Source organism: Rhinoraja longicauda, chromosome 30 (assembly GCF_053455715.1).
Source record: "Rhinoraja longicauda isolate Sanriku21f chromosome 30, sRhiLon1.1, whole genome shotgun sequence".
Classification (NCBI taxonomy): Eukaryota; Metazoa; Chordata; class Chondrichthyes; order Rajiformes; family Arhynchobatidae; genus Rhinoraja; species Rhinoraja longicauda.
The window spans coordinates 18,084,559-18,111,258 of NC_135982.1; the positions used below are offsets into that span (position 1 = coordinate 18,084,559).

At 40.3% G+C, this 26,700-nt stretch overlaps 1 protein-coding gene across 24 annotated transcripts in view; it reads left to right on the forward strand.

The window, feature by feature from the left end:
* The window catches only part of eif4g3b (eukaryotic translation initiation factor 4 gamma, 3b), a 209,792-nt gene that overhangs the window by 89,646 nt on the left and 93,446 nt on the right, over window positions 1-26,700 (forward strand). For 15 of the 24 annotated variants that reach the window (XM_078425386.1, XM_078425388.1, XM_078425391.1 and 12 more), the window contains 3 exons: window positions 12,085-12,105; window positions 12,833-13,018; window positions 22,371-22,479. In XM_078425386.1, coding sequence (XP_078281512.1) covers window positions 12,085-12,105; window positions 12,833-13,018; window positions 22,371-22,479 — 316 coding nt within the window. Of the gene's footprint in view, window positions 1-5,579; window positions 5,683-12,084; window positions 12,106-12,832; window positions 13,019-22,370; window positions 22,480-26,700 lie in introns of those variants that run through there. The other 9 variants (XM_078425389.1, XM_078425392.1, XM_078425396.1 and 6 more) reach the window with 4 other exon arrangements.

A 26,700-nucleotide genomic window follows, 5' to 3' on the forward strand; every position in this document is an offset into this window, starting at 1 on the left:
TCGGTGAATTGGGAGGCAGTCTTGACTGTGACATTGGCAATGTCCATGAAGTTGGCTCTAGATGATGTGAGGTAGACACAAGGGGGATTGTAGACAATCAATGAAACATTTGCCTGAAGAGTAGGGTGACTGTAGGGGGGAAAAAACAAGGCGCATGAGGAACTCAGTGCTTCAAACAGCATCTGTGGAGGGAGTAGACAGATGACGTTTCAGGTAGGATCCTTCTCAATCCAAACCGATCTAAAGATCACCTGTCTACTTCCTCCACAAATTCTGCTTGACCCAATAAGTTCTCATAGAACTTCGCTTTTTTGCTCAGTATTCCGGCACCTGCAGTTTCTTGTGTCTCCATAGCTCAGTCGGAGTTACTTCTTGTAACGAAACTCATCGATAGATGCCAAAGGAGGAATTGTGGATTGCTGCATTATGCCATTGAGCCATGTGCACGAGTGAAAAATTCCTCTGCTCATTAAGCCCATTTTCTGCATTTATTTCACCCATTTTGTAGTGTAGGAAAATAACTGCAGATGCTGGTACAAATCGAAGGTATCACAAAATGCTGGAGTAACTCAGCGGGTCAGGCAACATCTCAGGAGAGAAGCAATGGGTGACGTTTCGGTTTGAGGCCCTTCTTCAGATTGAATCTGGTTTGAAGAAGGGTCTCGACCCGAAACGTCACCCATTCTTCTCCTGAGATGCTGCCTGACCCGCATTTTGTGATCACCCATTTTGTATGCTTCTGAGATGGAAACTACCCACCACAGCATTGGAAAAATGCATCAAATTTGTCTCTGCAAAATCCTCCAGATCCAGTGGCAGGATAGGTCAGCATCATCTCCAAGGCTGGCATCTCTAAAACAGGTTCTCAGCACACGTAACTAGCACCAATGGAGGGGCCGAGTTATTCTCCACCCCAATGTTAGAATTCTGGTGCAGACACTCCACTCTGACCTCAATCGCAGCAGGAGTGTTTTCTTAAACCTTCCTTGGGAATAATGTAACATCCTTAACAATTGTGAACATTACTGTATTGGGGCTGCTTAAGTTAATGAATCAGACAGAAGGCTTTGAGAAACTCGTGTCTCTTCATTGGATGAACCATAGACAAGTTAAAACAGAAAGAATGTTCCACCTCCCTCACCCACTACTTTTACCTGTGGTAAAGTTTGTAGACCTTATTTTGATTGTATCAGCTATCTCAGCTTCCACAGAACTGCAACAGAAGCAAATCCTCCAATGCTTTCTCTTTGAATTTCTACTTTAAACTTTTAAAAAATGTACTTCTATTGGATGTGCAATATGTATATATTATTTTTGCTTCTTTTCAATTGTGATTATGGAAGTGGTGACATTTCCACTTTGACCATTTCTTTACTTAAAAAGCAACAAGATATTTGAGTTTGAGCTTCTGTTTTCCTGTTAAGTTGGTGTCAATTGTAATATTACAGTTGTACCTTTGTAATTTTCAACTTCAATCTTTGAATTTGAAGTTTAGTATCTCCTATTCAAACAGCATTACTGTAAACGAACTGGGAGAATATTGCAAAAAAAATTAATGTTCAGCCAAATGGGGTTTTTAGCAGAAAAAATGACCAGAAAATACTGGAAATACTCAGCAGGCCCGGCAGCATCCTTTCAGCACTTGAGAAACAGTTCACTTTACAGTACAATGGTCTTCAATGCAATTTTCAAGCAGTTTTGATAGTTGTCAAACATGACACCATAGAAAGTTGCCTCGCAAGGTTTTGGTTTGAGATACTGTTTAATGTTTAAATCTATCAGCAACAACAGGAAAACATTCTTGGCATAATGAAATCGGGCAGATTTAGTTTTAATTTGATTCACGATGGTGTCTACCATGTTTTCTGATTCCTTCAGTAAAATGGTCAGTAATATTTTTAGATTTCATGTCATTGTTTCAAGATTCCTGTGATAATTGCAAATTTCTCACAGTAGTACTTGGCTTAGTTAGATTGCTGCCATTCTCAAATGTAGAGTTACTATTTTGAGGCAAATAAGTTAATTTGTTTGATCAGTTTTTGGAACTACATTTTAAGGCTAATAAAAAGGCAATGGTGATCTTCTGTATTTTTACCTTTTTCAACTGTCAGCTTTTTTTGCCATTTTCAATTGTGTAATGTAAATCCTATTTTAAATTGTGTCGGACAATTGGGATTGGTTATGTGATCAAGGGATCCATCATTTTCTCTGAATCTTCACACGTATAAAAATAAATTTTAGAGGCGTTTTTAAAAGTTGTCAAGGATAAATGGACAAAGGATAAATATCTCCATTAATAAGATGCCTGTCATTGTGCCTTGATGCCAATCATGATCTGTTTTCTTGTGGTTTGGCTGAGTAGGCAGTATGTGTGCAGGGGTGTTAATAAATTGTAAAATAAGTGACCAACTAAGTAAACAAGCAAAACTTCAAACATGCTATGAAAACCATTAACAAGAAGTTTTATCAAAGGATTTGTTTTTTTGCAGAAGCAGAATAATTTATATCAATCTGAATGGGAGATACCTTGGTAATGTTGGAAATACCAGTGTTACTTTATGTCCTTTATCTCTCTTCTTAACTGAAAAATATTTTCACCAATGGCATTTAAAAAAATACTTGTTTTGGAATATAGTTTAACAGTTGCTTACTTGTACTTGATATGAAACAACATAACTAACCCACAGAAGCCAGGAGGTTCCATGATTACAGGAATGCTATATATTGGGTGTAGATTGTGCATGCTAGTTCACCTTCACTATATATATATAGTCCGGATCTTCACTCCCACCTTGACTATATTCGCTGCCTTCCAGGCAGACCGAGACCAGACTGCGAAGACGATAGCTATGAAGCCAATTCTGTATCCAGTTAGCAAGATTTCACTGGATCCCATGCAATCTACCTTTCCAGAGTACAGTACCTTGCAAAACTTTCTCATAGGCCTTGCTGAAGTCTACAGTTTATAGACTATGTATATGATCCTGCCCTCATCATATTAATGAGACTGACTCCCACATACAAAACCCTGTTAATTATCCATAATGAACCCCTGTCTTTTCCAAATGCATGTATCTTGTGTCCTTCAGAATTCTTTCCAGTAGCTTTCCTACCACTGATGTTATGCTTGCTGGTCTATAGTTCCCAGGTTTTTTATTTCCAGCCCTTAAATTAAGGCACATTCTTAACCAATCTTTTGGCACCATACCCGTGTCTAATGCTGATTCATATAGTTCAGCCAGGGCTCCTGCTGTTTCTTCTCGAGCTTCCCATTGACTCTGATATATTTGATCAGGCCCGGGAGATTTATCTACCTTCATATGCCCTAGTTATCCTTTTCTTAATATACATACTCATTGGATTGTCCATAATATTTTATACCACAGCTATCTGATGCTCCCTTCTTAGTTAAGAAGGAGATCGGGAGACTATGCTCCTCATTTCATTATACTCCCCCAGGTATACACTGGATTCCCGTTGCCTACATTTGACCTATGCCACTTCCTTTTGCCTCACTAGAACCTCACTTTTTTGCATCCTCCAGGGTTCTTTACTCTTGCCCTCTCCCTCGATATAATTCCACTCATCAAAGCCCTTGGCATTCTGGCTTGAGAAATGAATTAATATTTTGTCTATGGATTTTGCCAGATTTTATTTGAGGCTTCCAGCATTTGTTATAGCTTACCTTTAGCATTGGTGCTCAACTTTAGCCTTATTCAGAAACACAGATGTGGAATTGATAGATGAGGATAATATTTTATATTTATAGCATAGCTTTTAAATATACAAACAAAGTCTGCAAGTGTTGATTTATTACAAATGAATGCCTACTTGGGCAAGGTACAGAAGAGGATTCATGTACTGGGATTCCAGATATAGGAGGGGAAAAAGATTGTAATGAATTCTTTTGAAATATGGCATATTGATATACATATATTTGCCTAAATTTGATCATGGTTCCTCCACTCACTTGTTTCATTTTTTCATTGGGTTTTGATGATGATCAACACAGTTAATAGCAGACAGGTAGACACAAAATGCTGGAGTAACTCAGCGGGACAGGCAGTATCCCTGGAGAGAAGGAATGCGCGATGTTTCGGGTCGAGACCCTTCTTCAGTTAATAGCAGACACCCGGAGTTCACATTATTACCTAAGTTTGATATCAACTTTAAATAACCACGCATCATATTTGATGACATTACCATTGTGGCAGCCCAAAATCTTTCCACCATTTAAGAGTCACATTAGGAGTGTGCTTGAATCATTTCCACTGTCTGAATGAATGCAGCTCCAACACTTAGGTGACAGCATTCCTCCCCATCCATTCCAGACCCCTGCTTCCCACCCGTTTCGGCTAGCTGCCATTTTAATTCCGATTCCCAGACTGATCTGTTTGCCACTGGCCTCCTCCCCTGCAATTGATGCCAAATGCAAAGTAGAGGAACAGCCTCATATTCCACCTGGTTAGCTCCATCCCAGTGACATGAACATTGAAACTTCCAAATTTAAGTAACCCACACCCCTTTTGTGCTTTTCTTTCCTCCTAGCAATCCCAGGCCTCTCTTGCAACCCTTTCTTCCCACCTTAACCCCCAGATCCCTCTTACCACATTTCTTTTCACCCCTCCCACTGGATGCCCTAACTCACTACAGCATACCTCTCCCCTACTCCTGTTGTTCCCTGTTCTTCACCTTCCTTAATTGTCAGATTTCAGCAACTGTAGCCTTTCTTCTGTCCACCTTTCCCTCCCCCATCAGACTTTATTTGCCAATCAATCCCTCCTCACATGTATTCACCTATCATTTATCAGCTCTTGCTCCACTCCCCTCTCCAACTCTCTAAACTGGCCACTTCCCCAACTCTTTTAGTCCAACTGGGATCTTGACCCCAAATGTCAACTGTCCATTTCCCTTCACAGATGCTGCCTCACCTTTTGAGTTCCTCCAGTAGCTCTCTTTTGCTAGCATTCAAGGTAATGTAACCTTGTTGTTGGTGCCCCATCCACCATTCAATACATTCACTCCCTCCACATACTGCATGCTCTTATTTAGCAGTCTCTCAAGTTTTGATCTTAACTGCAATAAACCATAAGTTCATGATTTTGCCACCATTTCCAAGAACTCTTCCAAGTATCAGGCTTTGGAAATTGCTGAAATAACAAAACAGCAATATATGTCCTAGGTTTCTTGTCCAACAGGACTTTTGATGTACCATTATCAGGAGGAGAACAATAGCTTAAGGCAGCTCCTTATAATACCTTTGAGAGCAGGTGGAGAAGAGCAATAAATGCAGGCTTTGTCAGTGATACGGACATCCTGCAAATAAAAAAAAAGTTATATCCCACCTACAGAGTGGTGGGAAGGAGAGGAAAGTAAATATTTTAGCATATCGATAGCTGGAATATTATGCAGGCAAGTTCAAGATATCACTGTCTAAATGAGTGAAATAGGCTCAATGATTGCTGCTGTTAGGACATCACCCCAGTGTTGGGTGCGTAGACCAACTTCCAGATTAAATTTCAGATGTTAATGTTTTCATAGTACTGGTTCTGTAGCTATCCTAGTGTACTGACATTTTTCAACAGGTACATTCGGTTTTCAAAAATTGGCTAAGCCCAAAAGCTGCTCCACAGGAACTTAATAGACATTCATAGCACAGAACAGTTGAAAAATATATGGAAGGTCAGTATTGTCTTTTTCAAATGGAATGTTGCCTAAAGAATGGAAATAAGCATGCATATCATTATATTTTGTTTTGAATATAATTTCAATCCTGTTTCAGCTGTCATTCTCATCTGGTGTGAGAATTTTTCTAAATTTGTGTCACAAGATGAGGTGTTGTCATTATCTCCCAGTACATGTCGTCTTGCTGGATTTTACTGCAATGTTCGACTAGGCATTTATTAGAAGTAGGAAGCGACTATTGTCAGGCATTACAACTATGAAACAAGAAAAACTCAGCTGTCCCATAATTTGTTTACCTTTGCTCAAATGTGGTGACTGTTACGTTTTCAGATGTGATGCTTTCTTTCTGATTTACCGCCTCACATGGAATAATGTAATATGACGAGTAAGACCTGTAAAAATGTTAGCATCCAGTCTTCATCTTTCTCTTTAATATTAATCAAGTGAGGAGGAGTGAGCTTTGAAGCTATTGCAGTGTAGGTGTAGTGAGCTCTGAAGCTTTTGCAGTGGTAATGATCACTGGCTGTTCGTAAACCTGTTAATTCCTCACATTACTATCTGGCTCATCTGAAAATACAAAATGGATTTAACAGTTAATGTCCCCCTTGTATTCTTAAGACATTAATGGCAGCACATTATCTGAAACTAAATCTGCGCACTTTATCTTCCCTGTGAACCTCTTTTGCAATGGCTCAATTGATACCACACTTTGTCAAGTCATAAGGTTCAGCTTTCACTTTCTACTCCAGAGACTTGGGCACAAAGCCTCTGGCACTGCAGTGCTGTACTAAACGTTGAACAATCAAATCTGTTGTCTTTCAGTTGAGGTGTAGAGCTGGGTGGCTGTCAGCTTTCTCAGGTGCAAGTAAAAGGCAAGGCATTATTTTGAAAAAAAGCAGCATGGTTCTTAACTACTGTTCTAACCTGGTCCACATTTATGTCTCAAACCAATCTTTCTAAAACAGATTATCTAGTTATTAACACATTACTATTTGTAGAATACAAGTTGTTAACTCCAATGGAGCAGTGAATAATACAGCATAGGAACCAGCTCTTCGGCCCACGATGTCTATGCCGAACATGATGCCACGTTAAACTAATCTCCTCTGTCTGCACGTAATTCATATCCCCCCATTCCTTGCATATACTTGCACCTATTTAAAGCCTTTTAAATGCCACTATTATATCTGCCTCCACCACCACCTCTGATAACATGTACCAGGCATCCACCGTTCTCTATAAAAGTTCACCTATGCTTGCCCATGTTACAGGAGTGACTGCACTTCAAAGTACTTTATTGGCAGTAAGATGATTAAGGACGTTCTGAAGGAAACATGAGAGGTATATAAATGCAAAGAAGGGTCTCGACCCGAAATGTCACCCATTCCTTCTCTCCAGAGATGCTGAGTTACTCCAGCTTTTTGTGTCTATTATTGATTTCACTTTTGTTCAACAAGAGGTTGCAATTGAGACCTGTTCCAAATCCAAATTGACAGTTGTCAGTGTCATTATTATTAGGTAGATCTGCCAGTTTGTTCATTGTTCTATCATAACAAATTAACAGAAACAACAATGTATAGAAATAAACATCTTTTGCTGCTCACAAAAGCAAAACACAGTCTCGACGTGTTTATTGAAACTTGTGGGTGCCTAGTGGCGCAGCTTGTAGAGCTGATGTCTCACAGATCAAGGTGACAGGTGATCTCTGATGCTGTCTGTGTGGAGTTTCCACTTTCTCCACGTTACTGTGTTTCCTCCAGGTGCAGTAGTCTCCTCCCATCTCCCAAAGAGATGTAGGCCAGTTGGCCGTTTTAAATTGCCCCCTAGTGTGTAGTTACTGTTGAGTCAAAACATTGTGTGTGATGGGGTTGTGAGTTATCTTTAGTCAACCTATTTGATTTGTCTCATAGTGCTGTCAAACTATTATTCGTCGCAACTCTAAAATAATGAATGGAATAATAGATTTGGATTGATATTTACAAATTCCCAACAAAGTGAAAATTTCATTTAAATACAAGTTCAATATTTAAGAATGGGCTCAAGAAATTTCATGGCATGTATGCTGCCTCTGATCTTGTACCATGAAGTACCCACTAATAAAGTGTCATTTGGCTCAATAAGCTAGTTCAAGGTGGAAAGCATTACACTTCAGTGCTTTCTTTGGACTAGAATTAAAATATTATAATTCTGCTAATAATGGTGTCAAGCTATAATCAAGACCAATTCACTGAACTCTCTAAAAGCTCAACGTGCTGTTTCTAGTTACTGCTTATGAGAGGAGGTCAAAATCTATACTTGTTGACTGGGAAAATCCGGTTGGAAATGGACCCCAGGAAAGAGAGTTTGTAGAGTGCCTTCGAGATGGATTCTTAGAACAGCTTGTACTGCAGCCTACCAGGGAGAAGGCAATTCTGGATTTAGTGTTGTGTAATGATCCTGATCTGATAAGGGGACTAGAGGTAAAAGAGCCATTAGGAGGCAGTGATCACAACATGATAAGTTTTATTCTGCAAATGGAAAGGCAGAAGGGAAAATCGGAAGTGTCGGTATTACAGTATAGCAAAGGGGATTACAGAAGCATGAGGCAGGAGCTGGCCAAAATTGACTGGAAAGAGGCCCTAGCAGGAAAGACGGTAGAACAGCAATGGCAGGTATTCCTGGGAATAATGCAGAGGTTGCAGGATCAATTTATCCCAAAGAGGCGGAAAGACTCTAAGGGGAGTAAGAGACACCTGTGGCTGACGAGGGAAGTCAAGGACAGCATAAAAATTAAGGAGAGGAAGTATAACATAGCAAAGAAGAGTGGGAAGACAGAGGATTGGGACTCTTTTAAAGAGCAACAAAAGTTAACTAAAAAGGCAATACCGGGAGAAAAGATGAGGTACGAGGGTAAACTAGCCAATAATATAAAGGAGGATAGCAAAAGTTTTTTTAGGTACGTGAAGAGGAAAAAAATAGTCAAGGCAAATGTGGGTCCCTTGAAGACAGAAGCAGGGGAATTTATTATGGGGAGCAAAGAAATGGCAGACGAGTTAAACCGTTACTTTGGATCTGTCTTCACTGAGGAAGATACACACAATCTCCCAAATGTTCTAGGGGCCGGAGAACCTAGGGTGATGGAGGAACTGAAGGAAATCCACATTAGGCAGGAAATGGTTTTGGGTAGACTGATGGGACTGAAGGCTGATAAATCCCCAGGGCCTGATGGTCTGCATCCCAGGGTGCTTAAGGAGGTGGCTCTAGAAATAGTGGAAGCATTGGAGATCATTTTTCAATGTTCTATAGATTCAGGATCAGTTCCTGTGGAGGATAGCAAATGTTATCCCACTTTTTAAGAAAGGAGGGAGAGAGAAAACGGGTAATTATAGACCAGTTAGTCTGACATCAGTGGTGGGGAAGATGCTGGAGTCAATTATAAAAGACGAAATTGTTGAGCATTTGGATAGCAGTAACAGGATCATTCCGAGTCAGCATGGATTTACGAAGGGGAAATCATGCTTGACAAATCTACTGGATTTTTTTGAGGATGTAACTAGGAAAATTGACAGGGGAGAGTCGGTGGATGTGGTGTACCTCGACTTTCAGAAAGCCTTCGACAAGGTCCCACATAGGAGATTAGTGGGCAAAATTAGAGCACATGGTATTGGGGGTGGGGTACTGACATGGATAGAAAATTGGTTGACAGACAGAAAGCAAAGAGTGGGGATAAATAGGTCCCTTTCGGAATGGCAGGCAGTGACCAGTGGGGTACCGCAAGGTTCGGTGCTGGGACCCCAGCTATTTACGATATACATTAATGACTTAGATGAAGGGATTAAAAGTACCATTAGCAAATTTGCAGATGATACTAAGCTGGGGGGTAGTGTGAATTGTGAGGAAGATGCAATAAGGCTGCAAGGTGACTTGGACAGGTTGTGTGAGTGGGCGGATACATGGCAGATGCAGTTTAATGTAGATAAGTGTGAGGTTATTCACTTTGGAAGTAAGAATAGAAAGGCAGATTATTATCTGAATGGTGTCAAGTTAGGAAGAGGGGATGTTCAACGAGATCTGGGTGTCCTAGTGCATCAGTCACTGAAAGGAAGCATGCAGGTACAGCAGGCAGTGAAGAAAGCCAATGGAATGTTGGCCTTCGTAACAAGAGGAGTTGAGTATAGGAGCAAAGAGGTCCTTCTACAGTTGTACCGGGCCCTGGTGAGACCGCACCTGGAGTACTGTGTGCAGTTTTGGTCTCGAAATTTGAGGATGGATATTCTTGCTATTGAGGGCGTGCAGCGTAGGTTCACTAAGTTAATTCCCGGAATGGCGGGACTGTCGTATGTTGAAAGGCTGGAGCGATTGGGCTTGTATACACTGGAATTTAGAAGGATGAGGGGGGATCTTATTGAAACATATAAGATAATTAGGGGATTGGGCACATTAGAGGCAGGAAACATGTTCCCAATGTTGGGGGAGTCCAGAACAAGGGGCCACAGTTTAAGAATAAGGGGTAGGCCATTTAGAACGGAGATGAGGAAGAACTTTTTCAGTCAGAGAGTGGTGAAGGTGTGGAATTCTCTGCCTCAGAAGGCAGTGGAGGCCAGTTCGTTGGATGCTTTCAGGAGAGAGCTGGATAGAGCTCTTAAGGATAGCGGAGTGAGGGGGTATGGGGAGAAGGCAGGAACGGGGTACTGATTGAGAGTGATCAGCTATGATCGCATGATCGCATTGAATGGCGGTGCTGGCTCGAAGGGCTGAATGGCCTACTCCTGCACCTATTGTCTATTGTCTATTGAAAGAGGAAAAGAGTTATCTTTTCAACTTAAATTCTTCAACTTTCTCACTTGTTTTCTCATTTCTAGCAGAGCGTCCTTGACCTCAATGTTAACCCTTTGTCTCTCCACAGATGCTGCTTGACCTGAATGTTACGAGCATTTTGTGTTCAGATTTTCAGCACCTGTCATTTTTGAATTTCAAAATTTCCATATTTCTTTTGCTTTTGATTCTAAATCTATATTCAGAAAAATGTACTATATTTAATATGGTTGCTTGTATCAGATTTTTAAAAAAAACTTTAAAAGATTTAAAACCAATGTTTTAACCCAACTTAAACTAGATTCACTGAACACCAATTTAAATGCCAAATTGAATGTGGTGCCATTGAGAGCATTTTGCCTTTTGGGTTTCTCCACCTTATGAATTTGCATGATCCACACTATTCACTTCATAGCCTGACTAAGAAAGGTATCAGTCTACTGAAGGTGTCAACATACCTTTACAGTAAAAAGGCATTTCCTTTCAAACAGCATTTAAAATTGAAGTGCCGGTGAATGTTGGGAAACACACCTTCACTTTAAGGTGTGCGTTGCGCAGTTGGAGATGATTACAGAATAGTAGAGCAAAGTTGTTGGAACAAAGCAGGAAACCATGTCATATACTTCAGGTAAATAGAAATACTAAGGAAAGCCAGCGAGCATTGACAAACGGCAAGCTGCCATTTGCTTTATTATTCGGTTATTGTAACCAACTTACTGATTGGATCCCAGTCCGGAGTTGTGCAATTGCACAAGGTCATGTAGTATTTCTGCTGTTTAAAAAAAAAAAGGACAAGCTGATTTCAATGTAAACTCATTCATGAGCTGACATTGTACATTCTGGATCGAGAAGAAGGGATGACTGAAGTAGGAGATAAGTATTTAATGCAAAACAGCTCCAGCTATTTTCAGTATCCTATCCTTCTGTTGGAACATATTTTTCTACAAAGAGCGTCTGATTTATTTTGTCTCAACAAACGCTTATCTTAGAAATGTTTAAATCATTCCACAGTTAATATCTTGATCTATTATTAAATATTTTTACTGCCTAAAGGCACCTTGTGATTCATTTGTTCCAGTCAAACTGTAATACTGTTTTTTATCTCAATGTTCTGATACTTTCCTGGACATCTAGTTCATTTAATCTCCTCGTAAGGAATATGAATGTGGATTGTTAGAAGTAAACATCATCTTCAGAATAATAAAACTGTAATTCAAGCCGATGATTTTCAACCTACTATGGGAAATCAGTGCAAATCCTAGAATAACATTTTTGAAAAGTGCAGTAATATTTCATAATTTCTATTGGAAAATGTTGATTATTCCATAGCTATGAACTGATTATGCAACCAATTTGGAACAGCTACTTTGTCTGCTGAATGGTTAGCTGTTCCTTTCTAAGTATTCTGTATGGTTAAGAAATAAATCTGTCTAGTCGGTATTTGTACTGGAGGAGAAGAGAAATTTTAAGTTCTCTTAAATGTGGAAAATCATTGGCTGTTACAATGAATGCGTGCGTGTACATCATAACCTTAAGTTCTATAAGTTCGATAAGTTCTATTGGCTTTCTCTCTTTTCTGCTACTTTGATTGCTTCATTGTTGAAGGGAGGATTCAGACCTATCCAGGTAATATCAACTAATTAGTAACTTACCCTCTCAATCGGCTTTGCTAAATGCTGAAAATTGGACAAAGGGTTATAAGGCAGCATTATTAGAATTGTTTTCACATTTTATAAATATATATTTCAACCACCCAGCTTACAGATCGGTTTGAATTCAGTTTTCTTATGTATTTAAAATTGAAGTCTTTGACTTCACAGATCTGCAAACGTTGGAAAATTGAAAGTTGCTTATTATTAACTTGATGTGCTTAAAAATGTCCAGAGAAATTCATGAAAATAAAGTGAAAAGTCAAATGATAAACTACTTAGAATTATTGAGCAATTAATTAAATGGCAAGGATTGTCCCTTAGTTGGTTTATCTAGAGATCCTTCTAGAGGGCATGATGCACGTAGGCTAATGTTCATCTAATGTAACTGAGAAGATGTGTGCTTTTGTTGGCCATGGCAGTTGAAAGGCTGGAGTTCACCAGTGGTGAGCTTCTGCTACCAGATTACTGCTGTCCTTGAGGCGGAGACCTATTACTGGAGGAAGTGGCCAGCCCAAGTGCAGTGCCCCCGGCATATATTCATGAGTTGAATGCTTACTTTTTAAATTGGAGTGTAGTATTTGAATGAATCGTTTTCTGTAATTTTTTTAAGACCATTAAAAAGATGGTGATTGCAATGCTTTTTATGAATTATTTGTAAGTGTATTAATTTTGTTTTACATTTATCATTTTTTTCCCTGCAGTTTTTTCAAAGACCGCCAATGCAACCTACTAGACCTAACATACAGAATAATAATCCCTCCATGCGTCCAGGGACACAGACTGCAACAGCTGCAGTCTATCCGCCCAGCCAGGGGCCTATAATAATGATGAATCCACCTGTGCCATATCCCCAAGCCCCTCAGGCTCCATATTACATTGCGAACCCGGTAAGAGAAGCAACTACTACATTAAATATCAATCATTTGAACTAGTAGTGTTGTTTTTCTTTATAAATGAACCAACATACGTTTGTAGAGTGAGAGTGACAAATACTTGTAATCAGTTGTGTCTCTGCACACCTGGGGATATTGTATTTTACAATCTGCTCATAATTCAGTTATATTTTACTTTTTTTAAAACGTTTCAAAACTTTGGATAATTCAAATTGGAATTTAGATGATACTTTATCAATGAGCTAACGTTCATAAATGGAAGTGTATTAATGTTGGTTTCATGTATTTCTATATGTTTAGTTTATTATAACATGTAAACCTAGTTCAAAAGGTAATATGTGAGGATGTTGAGTGAAAAGCTTGCCATTTCTGCTAGAAATTTCCTATTTATGGAATTAGAACAGGTTGTTACACAAACATTCAACCTTGGATGAGACATTATCATTGGCCTAACTACACCACTATAGTATTTAAATCCATGTACCAATTAGGACGATTAAAGATGTGATAAGCAGAGGTGATAGTGATTTCATCACTATCTAATCAAGCGATTGAATGTAGGTACAATTGTGAAAGCTTTTCCTGCCAAATGATATGACTGATTCTTAAAGATGCCAGAGGGGTTAATAATGATTAATGCAGGCCTTGTGTGAACACAGCAAGCTCTTAATCCAAACTATTGACTACAATTTCAAGTGCTCTTCATTGGTCACAGTGGAATGGATACCCAACCAAATAAAATATTAGTATAATCTGTCCTATTAAATCTATTTCTGTGCTCTTCATTTTTCTCTTTCGGCATAGTGCAGATGACATGGTCATGCTATGCACGGATTTATTTTGTTTCCTGTCCCATGCCACAGCCAGTCCTTCTTTCAGTCAGAATGCTCACTCTGCAACCTATGCATGTTTTCATTTCTTTAGATTTTTTAAAATCTGTATTTTTCCAATGATTTAACTTGACTACAATCACTTGATGTTGGGTATCAACAATCAAGAGACTGCAGTTGATTAAAGTAAACTAAGACCAGGTTCCCTGTTGTTATACACACATCCATGTACTTTTAAGTTCAGCTATAGGCATGTGGCAAACATCACTTGTTCCCCTGCAGCCTTTATTTGTCGTGTTTGGTGAACCCTATTTGCCATGAGATGAATTGCAATTGATGATGTGCCAGCAAGTAATGAAATATCTATAGTCTGGGCATCTGGAGTCAGGTTGAAGAGCCTGGTCTGGGTGCTTTTCTTTATTTACCATGCTTATTCTCTGTAAATATGTAAAATTATATCTATCTTTCATGTTATATCTTTGTGACTTCCAAATCCTGTTATCACCAGTGATTAAGCAATAGGCAAGTTAAAGTAACAATTACATGTATATAGGGCTAGTTTTGTGTGTAATGCTGGGATCCAGTGTGTGCAACTAAGGTTGGGATGATCAGGAGGGTCAAGAATGTGTGTAGGTTTTTTGCAGTGCCGGAATGAGGACTGGGTGCACAGCCAGAGCGGGCATCAGGAAATGGGTAGTTGTGTTAACAGCTCTGGTGCTGCCAAAGAAAGACCGACTACCTGCCAACTGTCACGAGTGATGATAGTATGAAGTTGGTCGATGTCCTCCCTGTATGGCTGTACCTGATCAAAAGTAAATTTAACTAAGGAATCCATTGATTCACGACAGAAAGGGGAGGAGTTGTACAGTTTGATAGCCACAGGGAAAAAGGATCTCCTGTGGTGTTCTGTGCTGCAGCGTGGTCGAAACAGTCTGTTGCTGAAGGTGCTCCTCAGGTTGACCAGTGTGTCATGGAGGGGGTGAGCTGTGATCTTAGTGGCCTCATTGTTGGAGGCGGCCTTGAAAGGATCCGCATGTTTTATCTGCCGAAAGTCTGTGTCTCAATACCGTGCGTTTACCAAAGGTTTATTGTAACGTGAAATGTTGAGCCAAGTTTGAACCACTCATCATTGATATATTCCATTTTTGCACCATATGTATGTGAGTAAACCATTTAAAACCTCAGCTTAATTATGTAGGATGCATTTAATTTTATTGAACTTGATTTTTTTGTAAGTATTCTGCAATAAGCCAATGAATGTTGTCTCCAGATGATTTATGAGTGGTTCTTATTTTAATCCCCCAATCGTTACTGATCTTTAATGACTTGGATGAAGGGATTAAAAGTACCATTAGCAAATTTGCAGATGACACAAAGCTGGGTGGTAGTGTGAACTGTGAGGAAGATGCTATGAGGTTGCAGGGTGACTTGGACAGGTTGTGTGTGTGGGCGGATGCATGGCAGATGCAGTTTAATGTGGATAAGTGTGAGGTTATCTACTTTGGTGGTAAGAATAGGAAGGCAGAGTATTATCTGAATGGTGTCAAGTTAGGAACAGGGGACGTACAACGAGATCTGGGTGTCCTAGTGCTGGGTGTTCAGTCACTGAAAGGAAGCATGCAGGTACAGCAGGCAGTGAAGAAAGCCAATGGAATGTTGGCCTTCATAACAAGAGGAGTTGAGTATAGGAGCAAAGAGGTCCTTCTGCAGTTGTACAGGGCCCTAGTGAGACCGCACCTGGAGTACTGTGTGCAGTTTTGGTCTCCAAATTTGAGGAAGGATATTCTTGCTATTGAGGGCGTGCAGCGTAGGTTTACTAGGTTAATTCCCGGAATAGCGGGACTATCATATGTTGAAAGACTGGAGCGACTAGGCTTGTATAAACTGGAATTTAGAAGGATGAGAGGAGATCTTATCGAAACGTATAAGATTATTAAGGGGTTGGACACGTTAGAGGCAGGAAACATGTTCCCAATGTTGGGGAAATCCAGAACAAGGGGCCACAGTTTAAGAATAAGGGGTAGGCCATTTAGAACTGAGAAGAGGAAAAACTTTTTCAGTCAGAGAGTTGTGAATCTGTGGAATTCTCTTCCTCAGAAGGCAGTGGAGGCCAAGTCTCTGACCCATAGTTCCCCAATTGAGCACAGCCCACTTTCCTCTTCTAAATATCCGCAATCAGGAATATCCCAATTGACCCATTGTTTCAATCTTTTCCCATAGAACTTATTTCTTCCTAAACTAGTCATTCTTTTCCCATTGCATCTTTGACACCTCTAACCCTGTTTTCCACATTCATATTTTCCAATGTTCTGGTTCTAGCTGGTTCATTTTTACCATGGTTGTCCAGTTGTTCGATAACTCCATTGCATGAAGATGACTTGGAAGTCTTTTGTTTCTTCCTTGAATAGAATCCCAAATGAGTCTGCCTTCACCTCCATCCACCTCTATCTTGCTGAATTAATACATTGAACAACTTGACCTTTAGGTATCACAAAATGCTGGAGTAACTCAGCGGGTCAGGCAGCATCTCTGGAGAGAAAGAATGGGTGATGTTTCGGGTCGAGACCCTTCAGACTGATGTCAGGTGGGGATGGACAAATAAAGGATATAGGTGGAGACAGGAAGACAGTGGGAGAACTGGGGAGGGGCAGGTAGGGACAGAGGAGCTATCTAAAGTTAGAGAAGTCAATGTTCATACCGCTGGGCTGTAAGCTGCCCAAGCGAAATATGAGGTGCTGTTCCTCCAATTTGCGGTGGGCCTCACTATGACACTGGAGGATGCCCATGACAGAAAGGTCAGACTGGGAGTGGGAGGGGGAGTTGAAGTGCTCAGCCACCGGGAGATCAGGTTGGTTCAGGCAGACTGAGCGAAGGACCATCCAAGGACCCAAACAGTCTTTCCAGGTGAGGCAGAGGTTCACCTGCACCTCCTCCAACCTCATCTATTGTATCCGCTGTTCCAGATGTCAACTTCTCTACATCGGCGAGACCAAACGCAGGCTCGGTGATCATTTCGCTCAACACCTTCGCTCAGTCCGCCCTATGTCAACTCATAAGGTGACATTCCACAATGACTCCCAAGCAGTGTCACTAACGTCTGTGGTGAAGTACATTGGGTTAGATATAGCACCTATTGACTTCTACCTTCGCAAGAACCTGGATTCACTACAATTTGCCTTCGCCACAATAGATCAACGGGGGAGGTGGTCTTGCTGGCTCTCCACATTGCACTGGACCACATGGACATAAAAACACGCAGGTCAGGCTGTCGTTCATTGACTACATAGCGTTCAAGACCATCATCCCCTCCAAGCTTGTTATGAAGCTTACAAAACTAGTTCTTTGTGCTTCTGTATGAAACTTAATCCCTGACTTCTTCATCAACAGATCACAATTGGTACAAATTGACAACAAAACCTCCTCCTTTATAACCATTAGCACAGGAGCACCTCAAGGCTGAGTGCTCAGTCCACTGCTGAAATTCTTCTTTTACACACAGTTCAGTAACAATCTAAAGGGCCTGTCCTACTTGGGTGATTTTTTAGGCGACTACAGGCAACTAGGCTGTCGGCACACGGTCTGCGGGGTGTCACCTGTATGGTCGTGAGTAGTCTCCAAAGAGTCGTGGTGTTTTTCTGGTCACCACTGGATTTTGAGATGTTTAAAAAATTTTGGCGACTGTTAATTTGATGCCAATGATTATAGCTTGACGTCTGCTGACGTAGGTACTGCCGTAGGTTGTCACCAGGTGATGTTGGTTGTCGCCGGTGCTGACTTTGGTGAATTCCATTGGCGACTACCCATGTCAACTGGCAACAGATACCAGCGTCAAAACCGGAGGCCAAAATGACGTGAATTGTCTTCAGTTGTCACCGACAGGGTCGTAGCTTGTCGCGTGCAGACGTAGGTTGACTTCAGTTATCGTAGAGTGTTGCCTGTGTGGTCGTAAGTGGACATCCTAAGTCACGACGAATGGGTTGTCGGTAGCTTGCCGTAGCTTTACGTCGACTAGGTTGTTGTAGCTTGTCGTAGACATTGTCATGGAGGGGGGTCCAGTCGCCAGTTTTTCAGAGACCTGCTACGACTATGACAGTCGCCGGCAGTCGCCTAGAAAATCGCCTAAGTGGGTCAGGCCCTTTGCACTCTTGTACTTAAGTATGATTGTGTCAAATTATTGTAAGATAGTAGATCACACGTTGACAGTGTACAAGAGTTGCCACATTTTTAGCTCCATCTTGTACCCTTACTTCTGAGTTATTTAAAATGTTAGATTCTTAACTAGGCCATAAATGACTTTACCCTGATGGCGGCACAGGGTTGGAGTTGCAGGAATTGGCCTGGCCAGGCGATGTGTCTATGCCCTCTGCCACTGCAGACTGCAACTGAGTTCAGCCACTTGGAGCGGCACTTGATCTAATCAAGCCCTAGGTTGCTGCAGGACCTTTGTAGTCCACTTCACCGATACCTCATTGACCTGCGACCACGTCGTCCCTCGCCAAACACATTCTCCATTCACTGCCATCCAACTCCATCTGAAGACACCACCTTTGTTTGATGAATTAAGGGGAGTGAGGAGTCAGACTCTGAGGAAGATTGATTGTCTGATTAAATGGTATCAGAACAATAACCTTGCTCTCAATGTCAGAAAGACCAATGAGCAGATTGTTGACTATAAAAGAGGGAGACTGAGGATAGACAAAACTGTCTTTATCGATGGGTCGGTGGTGGAGAGTCAATAACTTCTTCCTGGGCATGCATATCTCTGAAGATTTGATGTGAACCATGCATATTGATACAATCATAAAGAAAGCCCATCTACTTTCTTAGACTGAGGAGCTTCAGTATGTCGACATATACTTTCTGGAATTTCTGCAGGTGTAGAGATGAGAGCATATTGATTGGTTGCATCATGGCCTGGTTAGCAAACGCCTTGGAACGAAGGCGATAACTAAAAATCATGGACAACACCCGATCCATCATGGGTACTGACCTCCGCAATATCTAAAGGATCAATAGGATCATTGTCTCAGAAAGGGAATCCGCATTATTAAGGACCTTGGCCACCCTCTCATTTCACTCCTGCCCTCAGGAAGACTGTATAGGTGTCTGAAAACGGTGACCTCCAGGTTCAAGAACAGGATCTTCCCAACAGCTGTCAGGCTCTCGAACACTACAAACACCAACTAAACTATGAACTACGAACGGTCTTGTTTGCACGAAGGACTTCGGCCAATTCTGCACGAATAGCGAGGCTTTTAATTTATTGAATTTGTTTACATCACCCATGAGTACTGTGTTTACAGACCTATTGTGCTGCTGCAAATAAGAATCTCATTGTTCTGTTTTCGGTGCATATGACAATTAAACACTCTTGACTTGACTCTTGTCTACAACTATGCACTTGTCAATTGTCTTGATCAGGTCTTCATAAAACCATAATTAAATTAATGAAATACGGTTTTCCATGCACTCAGCCAAGCCCATTATGCTGTCTGAAGAAGGGTCTTGACCCGAAACATCACCAATCCATGTTCTTCAGAGATGCAGCCTGATCTGTTGAGTTACTCCAGTACTTTGAGTCCTTTTGGCTATCCCCAATCGTTCCGTGGCTTTCAGAATGCAAATAAATCCTGCCTCTCAAAATCCCCGATAATAACTTGCCTGTCATTGATGTTAGTTAGGGTCAGTAGTTAGCCTATAGTTCCTTGACTTGTCCTTGCAGTGATTTTTAAATCTCTCCTCTAAGGTGGAAAGAGAAGAGATAAAAAGACAGGCTTTCATTTTCTGTGGTTGCATGTGAAGGTGCTGTAATAAGAGGAGTTTTACTCTATAAGTTGAGAGGGAGAAGGGAAAATCGGAAGTGTCGTTATTACAGTATAGCAAAGGGGATTACAGAGGCATGAGGCAGGAGTTGGCCAGATTTGACTGGAAGGAGGCCCTAGCAGGGAAGACGGTGGAACTGCCAAAGGCAGGTATTCCTGAGAACAATGCAGAAGTTGCAGGATCAATTTATCCCAAAGAGGAGGAAAGATTCTAAGGGGAGAAGGAGGCAACCGTGGCTAACAAGGGCAGTCAAGGACAGCATAAAAATAAAAGAGAAGAAGTATATCATAGCAAAGAAGAGTGGGAAGCCAGAGGATTGGGAATCTTTTAAAGAGCAACAGAAGATAACTAAAAAGGCAATACCAAATACGGAGCATTTGGATAGCAGTAACAGAATCGTTCCGAGCCAGCATGGATTTACGAAGGGGAAATCATGCTTGACTAATCTACTGGAATTTTTTGAGGATGTAACTAGGAAAATTGACAGGGAGAGTCGGTGGATGTGGTGTACCTCGACTTTCAGAAAGCCTTCGACAAGGTCCCACATAGGAGATTAGTGGGCAAAATTAGAGCACATGGTATTGGGGGTAGGGTACTGACATGGATAGAAAATTGGTTGACAGACAGAAAGCAAAGAGTGGGGATAAATAGGTCCCTTTCAGAATGGCAGGCAGTGACTAGTGGGGTACCGCAAGGCTCGGTGCTGGGACCGCAGCTATTTACAATATACATTAATGACTTGGATGAAGGGATTAAAAGTAACAATAGCAAATTTGCAGATGATACAAAGCTGGGTGGTAGTGTGAGCTGTGAGGAAGATGCTATGAGGTTGCAGGGTGACTTGGACAGGTTGTGTGAGTGGGCGGATGCATGGCCGATGCAGTTTAATGTGGATAAGTGTGAGGTTATCCACTATGGTGGTAAGAATAAGAAGGCAGATTATTATCTGAATGGTGTCAAGTTAGAAAAAGGGGACGTACAACGAGATCTTGGTGTCCTTGTGCATCAGTCACTGAAAGGAAGCATGCAGGTACAGCAGGCAGTGAAGAAAGCCATTGAAATGTTGGCCTTCATAACAAGAGGATTTGAGTATAGTAGCAAAGAGGTCCTTCTGCAATTGTACAGGGCCCTAGTGAGACCGCACCTGGAGTACTAAGTGCAGTTTTGGTCTCCAAATTTGAGGAAGGATATTCTTGCTATTGAGGGCGTGCAGAGTAGGTTTACTAGGTTAATTCCCGGAATGGCGGGAGTGTCGTATGTTGAAAGATTGGAACGGCTAGGCTTGTATACATTGGAATTTAGAAGGATGAGAGGGGATCTTATCGAAACATATAAGATTATTAAGGGGTTGGACACGTTAGAGGCAGGAAACATGTTCCCAATGTTGGGGGTCCAGTACCAGGGGCCACAGTTTAAGAATAAGGGGTAGGCCATTTAGAACGGAGATGAGGAAAACCTTTTTCAGTCAGAGTTGTAAATGTGTGGAATTCACTGCCTCAGAAGGCAGTGGAGGCCAAGTCTCTGAATGCATTCAAGAGAGAACTAGATAGAGCTCTTAAGGATAGCGAAGTCAGGGGGTCTGGGGAGAAGGCAGGAACGGGGTACTGATTGAGAATGATCAGCCATGATCACATTGAATGGTGGTGCTGGCTCGAAGGTCTGAATGGCCTACTCCTGCACCTATTGTTTATTGTCTATTGAGTGAATGTTGGGATTGAGTGTACCGTGGAACGCATATTCCCTGTAGTCCTTTTGGTCCCTTCAGCATTCTGAAGGAACCAGTCTCTTCAGGAATCCTTGGTTCAATTTTGTATCTCCAAATTAGTTCTCCTTAAAGCATCTTCCATTTTACCTTGGCCTAACATCCAAGGTCCCAACCAGGTGAAGCTACAGTTCAGAAGATAGACACAAATTGGTGGAGTAACTCAGTGGGATAGGCAGCAAAGAAGGAATGGGTGGCGTTTCAGGTAGAGACCCTTCTTCCGTTCAGTTGCATTTTTCCCAATTATCACTCACAGTGTGGTCTCTGCATCGGAGAAGCCAAATGCAGGTCAGGTAAACCTTTCACAAAGCATCCTGCTTTTCATATGCAAGAGTAACGTTGAAATGTCATTTCAATTCATTATTGCACTCACTGACTTTGGCTCTTACTTAGATCCAAGAATGCTCAATGTAAGCTTAAGGAATAGCATCTCATCTTTGAGCCAAACATGTTACTGCCCTCGGGTCTTGAAATTGAATTCAGACAATGAGCCTATCCCATTCCTTTCGGTAGATCAGCTGTGTTTAACCAAACTTCCCATCCCCACTGTCGGTGCCACTTCCACTTGTATCATTCAATAAATCTCCGTTTCCACCTAATCACAAATATTTGTCTGTTCTCACTGCCCCACCCCCTGCTATTTTAAAATGTGTTTAATTTCCAAGATTTTGTAGTTTTGTTGAAAAGTCATTCACCTGAAACATTTTCTCTCTACAAATGCTATCTGATCTGAGTGTTTCCACCGTCTGTATTTTGCTCTGTTGAATCTGGGATAAGACTGCAATCCAAAAGTTATATAATGTCACTTTATTATGATAATTATTTTCAACAAAAACAATTGAAGTTTTTTTTTAGAACTAGTGTGTTTGAAGTGTTGTTCGTAAGAAATGACATGTGCAGAAACTAATTTTGGGTTGTGCTTTTATAATAGTTCCGCCCCAGTGCGACTCCATATATGGGGCCTCCACAGCAGTATCCTGTTCAGCCACCTCCTGGTCCATTCTATTCTGGACCAGGTCCTGGTGATTTCACTACTTATGGTAAGTATTAAGTCACTAACAAAATTTGAGGATTTAAAATAAAGAATAGATTGAATGGCATTTATTCTGAGCTCATAAACTTGATTGCACTTAATCATCTTTTAGTTTCTCAGTTCATCTTAGCTGTTGTTTTAAACAGAAGTTTGCTGTGAGCTAAGTTGGTTGTTGTTGATACAATGTTGTGCAAGCCTTGAGCAAGGCTTTCTAATGGCAAAATGATGTACTCACTGCTTGCCTATTTATTTCTCTTCTGAAATTAGATATTTATGTGAGTATAATTGGACATTGGTGGTAAGGCTTTGTTTATGACTATTCCAATTTATGCTTATATGATGGTCTTCCTTCCACATTTGTTGTTCATGCTCTCTTAAAAGGACCTTGAGTGTCAACCATGTAACTCCAATCCTACAATCATCGGCAGCAGCAGTATTCACAGGGCATTTTCCTTATATTAGCCCACAAATTACCAGATGTATTGATTTCAGTTTCATTATGTTTTTAAGATGGAATTTGAGTTAATCTAGAGTGCTCATTTAGATAACCAGTGGCAAATATTTTTGCGTTGTATATCTGTGGTGAAGTACTTGTGCTTGCATGCCTGGCATCAATATTCCTAATAAGAGCAACAAAACCATTGCACAAGCAGCATATTGGTGTATCATCAAACCATTTTGGTTCAAATGCTGTTGCACAGCATTTTACCAATGGTGTACATCTTGTAGATTATTCTTGCAATCTAAACATAGTTTTTGGCACTAGAGTGCATGTTCAATTAAAATTTAGTATACAATTTATGGTATCCTGCAGATTTTTATCTATGGTGTTGCCACATTTAATAGCAAAAATACTGATGTAAAGGTATGTAATCAACAAACTAGATTTGAAATTGCATATTGCCCAGCCTTCTGAGGTAATTTATTTAGTCTCCAAATGTTTAAAGAATACGGTGCCACTTGTTATGGTTCAGTAAGTGTAATGATCAACTTGTATTTTGCTGTAAAATTCTGGTTGCCCCAAATCAAAAGGTACAAATGTGTGAGTGTCATTGCTGCAATTGACAAGTAAATTGTTGATTGATATTTAATTTTCAGTAGCTAATTGAGACTAATCTGGTAAGCCAAAAGTTCATTGTGTTAACATTTTAGAAAGTTATGAATACCTGTGAATGGTGACTAGGAACACAAGTCATTTAGAGTTCCTAGAAATATGTAAACATATATATGGTGAATATATTTATCCCAATTGTGTCCACATTGGTCAAAAAAATCAAGCTATTCAATTCACCAGCTCACCAAGGTACCTCCATTACTACTGCTGTAGATATATTTTGTCTCTGCCCGCACTATTTCCATCAGTGACTTTCACTCCTCTGCAACTGAATTACTCTGTGTCTATTTCCAGTCCACATTTACTAAACTATGTCACCCTGATAAGATTGACTTTACCTTAATTTATAGCTTTCACTCCTAGTTATGTCTATCTTTCTCTGTAAACAAAAAATTATGATTGTTGCTTTTATAATTCTTCTGCAGTGCCATCCTTCCTGTTGCCCTGAGCTCATTATCTAAAGTTGTCCAGTCCCCACCTCTCCTTGGATTTGTTGAGTATGATTTTATGACAACATCTCAAATGTCATTAATGTTGGCCTTTTCCCAGTTAATGTAGTGTGTAGTCAAATCCCCATTTTATAATTTTGTTGTTATTTGTGCGTTTCTCATAAACCTTTCTGCTAGGTTCCATCCTGTTTGGAGCCTTGGGCACGATCTTAGCAATGTGATTATAACTTTATTTTTCAGATTAACTTTGACTTTTCTAGTATATGATCTTTCCTCACCTGTGCAGTAATTTCTAAAGTGAATATTGCTATATACCTTCTCTTTCTTCTCTAGCCATGTGACCCAGGAATCTTGAGCTACTTTTTCTCCCCATCTTAAGCCATGTTTTGGTAAAAGTCATATGATCATACTCTCAGATGCATCTTTGCCTTTGGTTGACAATCCATTTTTCCGAGATTCCTTGCATTATACAATTACACACTGCCAAGTTACAAGTAGATCCTTTATTTTAAGCAATCGCAGTCTTTCAACTCACTTGAAGATGTTTATTTTCTTCAAGATATTTTTGCAGTCTAATATTCTTGAATCTCTTTACGTGCTCTACTGCCTGGTAGCCCAGTCTGTGATTTCAAAATTGGTTGTGGCTTAATTATCTCAAAGTATTGTGATGGTTTGGTGAGAATAATTTCAAAAAACTCTAGAGGTGCCTAGTAACTTAAAGAGCAGTAATACCAGAAAAATTTAGGTGACAGATGAAGGATTTGAACAGATTCTCAGCTGAAATCAAAATCCAGGTTTGTGTTCAGCTAATTTACTTTGTTTAATTAAGAGGTAAATGCAACAGGTAGTTCATTCTCTATTAATATCTATGTAAATTTAAGGTGAAATGTAGAATGTAAAATGCCTTGCTTTTAATCAGTTCTCAAAGTTTTAATGTAGCTTTAGTTTCTCTTCCTCTTCCCCCACCCTCCCCCCCCCAAAAATCCCCATATAGATGTGGTACTTGAAGCTAATTTAAGCCATATCCTAGTCAGTTCCAATTTTCATCAGTATTCAGAGGGAGACCCAACTTGCCCTTCAAAGCAGGTAAAGTCTCTGTCTCCCTTGGCTCACTGGTGGTTCATGTATTGTGATATCAGGAATTTAAAATTAATTCTCAAATCAAAATCCTAAATTGATGCATCTAATCTTATTGAGTCCTGTATATGCTCAACCATGTTGGGCAATTTCCTTTCCTTTGGTGACAATTCATCTGCGTGCACAAACGCTGACACACACAAATACGAGCATGCTCACATTGCAAGAGAGGGATTTTTTGACAATCAAAAGGCCATAACAGAAAACTAACATTGATGCATCTCCTGATGCAAGTTAAAATTCAAATAGACTCTGCTGACTGTGTGCAGGTGAGGTGGTAAAGAAAATTTAGTTGGAAATCTTGATATACCCTGCAAGACTTTCTGTTTGGTCCATTTTATCAGGATTATCTTATTCACAGTAATTATACAGGTTTCGTTGGGTATGTCTGCTCATTTAAGCCAAAGGTCAACGGGCAAGCTGGTCTTGTATTGTGCAACGGGTTAAACTATTTTGGTTAATAAAATCTCCATACCGGTTAGATTGTTGGCTCATTTGAGAGGGTTTTAATTTTTTATTCCCTGTTAAGCAGATTTCTACTGGAGATTTGGAATCTTTCTCTCACTGTCTTGTATTTGCTACATTAGGAAAATTGTTCAAATTAAGGGGCAATTGAAGACCAAGCTGCAGCTCGTGAAGACCAGAGAAATGGAGTGCTTTACTGCTGTTAGGTGTGCTGCCAGTGTTTTTGGCAAAAATGGCAGGTCTACATCCAACTGTGCCATAATTTCCTCTGTTCACTTTTTGCATATGATTCAAATCTGTAGGTGGTTGTTCAGGTGCAGTGAAATATATTCAGCCAGTGAACTTTCACTTAGGTGTTTGACAGCAATTCCTACAGTGAAGATGCCCCACCAGTAAAGTTTACCATAAGTTTGACAAGTTCCTGTCAAGTGGCATAGGTGCAAACAATAATAAAATCCTGTGGTCATTTTTTATCCGCATGTTATCATTAATCCCCAGAAAAGAGCACATTTTATCTCAAACTCAATTGATGACAATATCTGCCTGCATTTCCCATCAAGATAATCTTGATGTTTAAAAATTATTTAAAGGATGCGAATGACATTAATGTCTGAGTAAAATTTTAAGTAGTCTTATTTGGTCTCTTATGCAAAGCAATGCAATGACTATTAGGATAATTACAAGCCCATTTATGGCAAGATCTTTTAATGGATTTATATAATATTATTCATTTTAAAATCAAACTGGGTGTTTGATTTATTTGTTTGCTCCCCATTTTTACTATCTGTTTTTGTTAACCATCCATTCCCTGGATTCTATATTTCTGGAATGGACCCCAGAACAATGCCATTACTATGTGAAAAATCTAACGGAAGAAAGCAGGAAAATAATTCTGACCATTGTATAAATTTTTGAAAACGTAACACCTTTTTAAGAGATTGATTATTTTCAAAACAGTTTCACCCAATAGTTGCTAGAATTGTCACTTCACTCCTGCCACATTTCCAAGGCCTGGCACTGAAATGGGATCTTTCCATGCTTAGCCTTGGATAAGCAGTGAGCA